This window comes from Propithecus coquereli, unplaced genomic scaffold (assembly GCF_000956105.1).
Source record: "Propithecus coquereli isolate 6110/MARCELLA unplaced genomic scaffold, Pcoq_1.0 Scaffold172, whole genome shotgun sequence".
Lineage (NCBI taxonomy): Eukaryota > Metazoa > Chordata > Mammalia > Primates > Indriidae > Propithecus > Propithecus coquereli.
This window is the reverse complement of record NW_012141858.1, coordinates 2,218,318-2,225,596: the sequence shown is the minus strand read 5'-3', so window position 1 is coordinate 2,225,596 and position 7,279 is coordinate 2,218,318. Positions and strand designations below refer to the sequence as shown.

The following is a 7,279-nucleotide window of genomic DNA, read 5'->3' as shown; positions in this document are numbered from 1 at the left end:
TTTGGAAGGGTTTCCAGTTTAGTTTTTAGGTGTTTTTAAAAGATTCAAGGCATTTTTAATAATTTAAAGTCATAGAGCCACTGTATCTCTAGATTCTCTTCTTCAGATATCCATATGTATCATAAAATTGTTAGAAAATTATTTGGAAATATTATTTTGAGAGTTTTATGTTGTTTAGAATTAGATAAAATTTCAAGATGAATTACTGTCTTCACAGAATTATTTCACCTAAAAAAAATCTTGCATGTTAAGAAAAATGGTGATCAGGTTGTTCATCATTAGTATTTCCAAACTTAAATTGATATTCATTATAGTTCAATGAACAAAAATTTTAAAATATGTTTGCTTCTATCACCATTATTATGACCACTTAAGAATAGTCCCAGAATGGGAAGGCAACAGGAATTAGATTAGCCAAGACTGTTATTTTTAAAACATAAGTCTCGTTTAGGATTCAGCATGTTTTAAAAAATGAGATTGAAACTATTTTAAAAAATAGAATGATCTCTAAGCCATAAATACTATTTATTTTAAAACAGAAGATATAGGACAAGGGTCTTTTATTTCTGATCACCTCTCATGAGATAAGAATCTATGAAGGTGGTAGGAAAATGAGTCCGTGACCAAAATGCTTACTCAGTTACTATAGGAGATCAAAGAATATTATACCAAATCTGGACTCTACTAAGACAAACCAATTGTTTTCTTTGAAAAATATGTAGGGTTTAGAAGCTTTCTGGGATTTATCTGTAAAAACACCCTCTCGGCCCTAATAGTGACGTTTTAGGAAAACGATGCATCTCAAGGTGGGAAGGACAGGAGGTGGTGCTTTGTGGGCTCCCGTGGTGGTTAGGTAGTTCTCAGAAGATAGTACTGGAAATTAGATAATTGCTGATGTCATATTTTTCACAATAAAAAAAAAATTGGTGTCCTGGGGGCTATAAAAGCAGCAGCTTCTATCTTTCCCATCACAAGCAGAATCATCCGAACAGGTAAGTGTTTCAGCAAACTTGGTACAATTAGTTTGGTGTGATACTTCTCGACTAATTTTTTTCCCTCATATTGTCTTTGCCTCTTGTTTTCTTGATACCAGATTCTCCTGTCTCGGTTGCCAATTGCTCGAGTTAGAGTTGTTTGCAATGGCCGTCCTGCAGAAATCTGTGAGCTCCCTCCTCCTAGGGACTCTGGCCGCCAGCTGCCTCCTTCTCACGGCCCTGTCGGTGCACGGAGGAGCAGCCGTGCCCATCAGCTCCCACTGCAGGCTTGACAAGTCCAACTTCCAGCAGCCTTATATCACCAACCGCACCTTCATGCTGGCTAAGGAGGTAGGCATCTCAATCTCATTGCATCTACTTGTTCTTAAACTTTTCTTCAGAGCACTTCTAAGATCTTTAGGAACCCATCATTTATCCCCACAGGTGGATAAATCTTCTGTGTCTCTTCAGAGACTCATTGGAGATTGGTTTTTTACCAAAACTCCTTTCTTCCATTTTGGCCTTTATGATACATATGTTGAGTTTTATCAAAGAGCAGCCAGCCATTCAGTAGCCCATCTGATTATTAATTTTTTTCTTTCCTCCTCTGTGCATTATTCTAAACTCATGCATGCATCTGAATTCTGTCTTTGGTCTTTACGAGGTTGCTCTGGGGAGAGGGGCTGGAGTACATCTCCACTTACAATCTTTGCTTCTATCTCCTTGATGTCCAGCCACTTAGTCTTTTCTTCTGTTCCAGGCGAGTTTGGCAGATAACAACACAGACGTCCGTCTCATTGGGGAGAAACTGTTCCGCGGAGTCAGTGTAAGCTATAGTCGTGATGAGCAAGGCAGCGTGCCATTCGTGGTTCCTTGGAGTGCTGATAGGTTTAGGTCTTCTGGAGGTCCCCTAATACGACCCCTGCTGTTTCCCTTCCACCTGCAGATGAGAGAGCGCTGCTATCTGATGAAGCAGGTGCTGAACTTTACCGTTGAAGAAGTGCTGCTCCCCCAGTCTGACAGGTTCCAGCCCTATATGCAGGAGGTGGTGCCCTTCCTGGCTAGGCTCAGCAACAAACTAAGCCCATGCGTAAGTTCTTCTCTCGGCCCATGCCCACCCACCCTAATCCCCTCCTTCTTCCCTTGAGATCCCGTTCCCCCAACCTTCACTTCTTCCCCGTACACCTATACTGGCCAGAGACACTGAAGTGCCTCTGCAACTCTATTATTGGGAGGCATTTGGAGTCTCAGAGTGTTGGTTTTTGCTTTAGTTGAGTCACATCTTGAGTTCATGGTGGTGAATGGGGTCTGGAAGTCAAGTGTACAGAAGCCTCATTTGTTGTTCCTAGAAAAAAAAAGCAACTCAGGTTATGTAGGATGAGAAAGATGTTGGGAGCTGTAAGGAAAAATGCCTCACTGTGGAGATGGTTGAGAGGAGAGAAAGACTAAGAGAGAAAAGTGAAAGAGAAAGAAGGAAATGGGAAGGGTTAATGTCAGTGGTGGGTGGGAAAAGACTGCTGCTGCTTTGATGTCATGGGAAGTGACAGAATCGGAGGTGTGTGAAGTCAATGCCTCTGAATATTTGAAACCATGAGGAAAGGTTGGAGTGGAGCGAGGCACAGTGGAAGCGACCTAGTATTTGCTGGGGCTGAGGAGGGTTTACTTTTCAAGTGAGGGGTTTTAGGTATGTTTCTTGTTCCGAGCAAGCAATTTCGATGAGGGTTTTATTCCTGACAGAATTTGCATAAACCACTCTACTCTTTCCACAAGCGCAGACCTCAGTAGGATTTCTCAAAGATGAAGCGAGGTCCCCTATAAGGGAAGTGACTGGATTTTGGTGTCCCAGGGAATGCAAGAGCTCGGGAAATCTAGGTCACTGGTGAAATCTAGGTCATTGTGGGCAAAATTACTAAGAGCTTTAATTTCAGGTGCATCGTAACATAACTCAGATGGGCACTGAGGTTCATGAAGCTTCAGCACAACAACGTTAAAATAGTTACTCTTGTTTTTATGTTGTAGCACATCGAGGGTGATGACCAGCATATCCAGAGGAATGTGCAACAGCTGAAAGACACAGTGGAAAAGGTATACTGATAACTATCAAATAAATATCAATGCTAAGTCATTCAATAGGGAGACAAATGTTTTTCTTTCCTTTCCTTTATTTTTATTCCTCCCACTTTGTGATGTTTCACTTGATTCTCCTATCATTGGGTTGATTACTTAGGTGCATGCGTATATAGATGTGTCTACATATCTATAAATCAATTTCCAAATTTTGCAAATCATAGAATTCTAGAACTGGCTGGGATCTTAGGTCATCTAGTCACATTACCCCACCATCTGGGGATGGTCGGTGGCAGAGCCAGGGCTAGAACGCAGGTCTCCTGGATCCCAGGCCTCCACTTTTTCTAGCAGTAATACATATTAGTTTTGGTATTATTAATTATTAGGCAAATTTCAGATTCTTATTGACTCATGTTAATCTGAAGAAGCACTTGTTCAAAAACAGAAAAGTGCCTGGAGACAAATTTATTTGAACTGAGTTTTGAAGCCTTTAATTTGATGCTTTAAAACTTGGGGAAATAAACTCAGAGCAACAACAAAAGAGCCAGACTTGCATATAGGGTGAACCTCTGGAATGACTGATACTTATCTTTAATTATCATGATATAATACCCAACGGCTATTGAATTTAGTTTAAGAGCAAGAGCAGACAATCCCTGATTTCTTTTACCCAGTGTCAAATGGAGTGAAAATACTAATAATGGATTTACTATAGTGAAGCAGAGTCTGAATTGTTAATCCTCTTCTCTTCCTTTCTCCCTTCATCTTCCTCTCTAATTTCCTCCTTCTCTCCCTCAACAAATCCGTAGTGGGCATCTGTTTATTGTGAACTAGGGCACATTTCTACGGTGAATGATACCATTATGTGGCCTATTTGGTGGAAAGAACAACAGTGGAAGGCTCAGACTAGCAATTGTGACTCAGCCCAAAACCAGAGGAGTGATTAACAGCAGTGAAAGTGATGCTCTTGCAGGCAGGTGCAATGAAATACTTAGACACAAAGGCTCTCGTTGAAGGAATTTCAGTAATGAGCTTAACCTCATTTCCCCCTTTTTTTAAATCTTGATTTTTTAAAAAGTGTTTCTTCCTTGGCATAATTTAATGAACATGACTGTTTCTTCCTTTGATAATTGAAGGCTTTGGATTTTTTTTTTTATTGTGAAGCTCAATTTCCTTGTTATAGAACTCTTACCTAGAGGCGGAGGGCTGGATGTTAGCATGCCATAGACAAGATGTGCTTTGCACTTCTTGTTTAAAAGATCCCTGATGTCAGCTTACTTTGTTGTCTTTAGAAAAGTAAAGTGTGAGAGAGAAAAATCTCATGATGATTTGTGTGGGAAAACAGAGATTTTTGAAGTCTTTAATCCATGTTGAGAGAATCGACTTTCACATTTGCCATGGGTTGCCACGTGGAAGAGTGATGATGCTTTTTTCTCTGTAGCACAGGCAAGAAAGGAATGTTATTCAGAGGCAGCTCCACAGGAGGAAAAATTGGCCAGAGCTGTCTGAAGTGGGAGGGCAGTCTTGGGAGGTGCTAGTGTCCTGTGGCTGGAGGCAAAGCAGAGGGCCGGCTGTAGTAGAATGCACGACAGACAGTAGCGCAACATAAGCCTTAAAATTCTTTATAGTCTTGGGAATTGTTGAGAGATATAAAAAACATCTTTTCAGCGTTATGTCAAGGGAAGTATGGAAAGGTGGGAGCGTGGAAGAAAGCAGGAAGAGAAAGGAAAACAAAGTACTGTATGGAAGACGATGATGACAGGATTTTTCTTGAAATAATGCCAATATAATAGATTAGATGAATTTCAGTGGGCGATGCTTTGGGCTTGAATGTGGGTTTTCTCTCCCATTGAGTTTGAGAGCCTCCTCTGTAAACTACTCGGAAGGAGAAGAAAATATGGATGTTGGGACTTTATCTGCCTTTCTTTTAATTAAAGCACGGGGAAAGGACTTATTTGGTATTTTTCTCACAAAAGGGACAATTTGGGTTTTTCCTCTTTTGTTGAGAAGGTGGTAACAGAAAAAGCCCCAATGTATTGGTAATTATATGGTTCAAGGCTATATGAGCTGAGTTGCAGTAAATAATTGGTCATAGTCATGGGGCTATGAAGCCCTAATGGGTGGCACTTGGGACCCCCCCCAGATCCTAGCATTGCTTCAATCTGCTAGCTCTGGTTAGGAAGGGTGGTCAGCACTCTGCCCAGCTGTTAAATAGCTTCATTAGTGTGAGGTACACTGGAGAATGATGCCTGCTGGTGCCCAGATAGCCATCATTTTAAGGTCTTTGGCAAAATCATATTATACTCTTGCTAAAAGGATATTATTAATCTTTCACAAGTGGCTAAAATTGGGTTTCTCTCTCTAGCAACCTGATTATGCCATTTCTATTTTTTAGAAAACACATTATAAATGCTCAATACTTTTGTGTCCTTATTTTCACAGCTTGGAGAGAGTGGAGAGATCAAAGCAATTGGAGAACTGGATTTGCTGTTTATGGCCCTGAGAAATGCCTGCATTTGACCAGAGCATAGCTGGAAAATGAATAACTAAACCTTCTTGCCTGTTAGAAATCACAATAAGATCCCCAAAGGGTTTTTTTACCAAAAGGAAAATGGGAAGCCAAACTCCACCATCATGGGTGGATTCCAAATGAACCCCTGCTTAACTTAAAAAGGAAACCAATGTAACTTCTGTTCATGAGACCAGAAGGTAGACCTTCTAAGTACAGAGATATTTATAACATTGTATTGTACCTAGTGTTCTATGCACAGAAAATAATTTATTTTTCAAGCAATTGTCTATTTCCATAAAAAAGATTACTTCCCATTCCTTTTGGGAAAAAAACCCTAAATAACTTCATGCTTTTATAATCAATACCTTATATTTATAAATTTATTTATTGTTATAAGTACACATTTTATTTATGCTATTTTATTAATATAGATTTATTTATAGAAAGATTATTTGATATTGCTACTTGAGTATAAGTCTAATGTTAATATTTATAACAGTAATTATGGAGCTATAACATGTTTATGTGACCTCAATAAACACTTGAATATCCTAAGTCTTGTGACTTTGTGATTTTTCTCCTTCAATATCATTATCATCATCATCATTGTCATGTACTCATTCCCATGACTTTATTCCTGACTCTAAGGCAATGAGGTAGCTATTAGTATTATTCTATTTTATAGATGAGAAAACTGAATTAGAGAAATGTTAAGAGACCTTTTATAGCTATAAGTAGTTGACCACTATGGAGTCAAGCCTATCTGATTTCAAGGCTCTCTGCTATGTTGCCTATACTGATTTATTAGATTGATTCAGCACGCATGTAATTCTGAAAGAAAAAAAGGTAAGAAATTGAAAAGAATCCATCCGCATCATTAACAGCTTATGAATCAAAGAAAGGAGAATATTTCTGGGGAGAAATACATGTGGCCTCTCTATTGCTATACATGAACTGTTTTAGCTTTAGTTCAAGCCTATTAGAAAGTGCATCCTCCAGTCTTCCTGTAAGTAAGGCAATAAAATATCAGGGAAGCTGCATTTCAGGAGTCTTCCCAATGAGTGGAGTTTAGCACTGATAGAAAAGTCTTGTAGGTGGAAGATGGCAAAATATGAAACACACACACATACATACACATACCGAGGGAAAGTTGTATGTCTTTAAAATCTGTACAGTGCTACAGAGAAGAGAGAGCAGAGGTAGAGATAAAGATTGGATTTGTTCTACTGAGAAACATGAACACAGGATGCCAGCACTGAAGAGCCATTCCTTGAGGGGAAGGGATTTTAAGAGATTGTGAAGGTCTTTTCAAAGTCAATGATTAGAAGAAGTCAGTGGTCAGCTGTTTAAAGCGTTTCCTTCTCCAAATAATCAGAAACGATGGGTTTATTCTGCAGGTCACTCACCAGCTGTTTGGCAAGTTCCTACAGGATTAGGTCCACCCTGGTGGTGAGAGGTGAGAACATACGTGAAACTGCAGGTTCACTCATGGATAAAGTGGAGTTGATATTATACTCTTAGGTTTGGTCTCTAAGTGCCGAGAGGTACCAATGTTGAGCTCCAGGGATGATAGAATTATTGTTTCTGGGATTAGCTGGGGTTTAGGACTCTTTCCTGTCTTCTTCCAAATGTGTCTCAATGTAATGACTTAAGCAAAATTTGATATTGTACTTGTTTTTGGCCAATCTTCTAGAAATTGAGCCATAACGTGCCAGATTACCCCTAA

At 39.5% G+C, this 7,279-nt stretch overlaps 1 protein-coding gene across 1 annotated transcript; it reads left to right on the top strand.

Moving 5' to 3' along the window:
* The first annotated feature begins 975 nt into the window (after positions 1 to 975).
* IL22 (interleukin 22) lies at positions 976 to 6,105 on the top strand. Its single transcript, XM_012642032.1, has 6 exons — positions 976 to 992; positions 1,094 to 1,325; positions 1,735 to 1,800; positions 1,921 to 2,064; positions 2,994 to 3,059; positions 5,484 to 6,105. Exons 2-6 carry the CDS (start codon positions 1,140 to 1,142, stop codon positions 5,559 to 5,561), a joined length of 540 nt encoding a protein of 179 aa, XP_012497486.1. The 5' UTR covers positions 976 to 992; positions 1,094 to 1,139; the 3' UTR covers positions 5,562 to 6,105.
* Positions 6,106 to 7,279: the final 1,174 nt, after the last annotated feature.

What these genes read in the sequence shown, in the direction of transcription:
- IL22 (XM_012642032.1), top strand. Translation starts at nt 1,140, where the DNA reads ATGGCCGTCCTGCAGAAATCTGTGAGCTCCCTCCTCCTAGGGACTCTG. An exon ending in CCTTCATGCTGGCTAAGGAG is followed by an intron (nt 1,326 to 1,734) that starts GTAGGCATCTCA and finishes CTTCTGTTCCAG; the next exon opens with GCGAGTTTGGCAGATAACAA. An exon ending in TGAAAGACACAGTGGAAAAG is followed by an intron (nt 3,060 to 5,483) that starts GTATACTGATAA and finishes TTATTTTCACAG; the next exon opens with CTTGGAGAGAGTGGAGAGAT.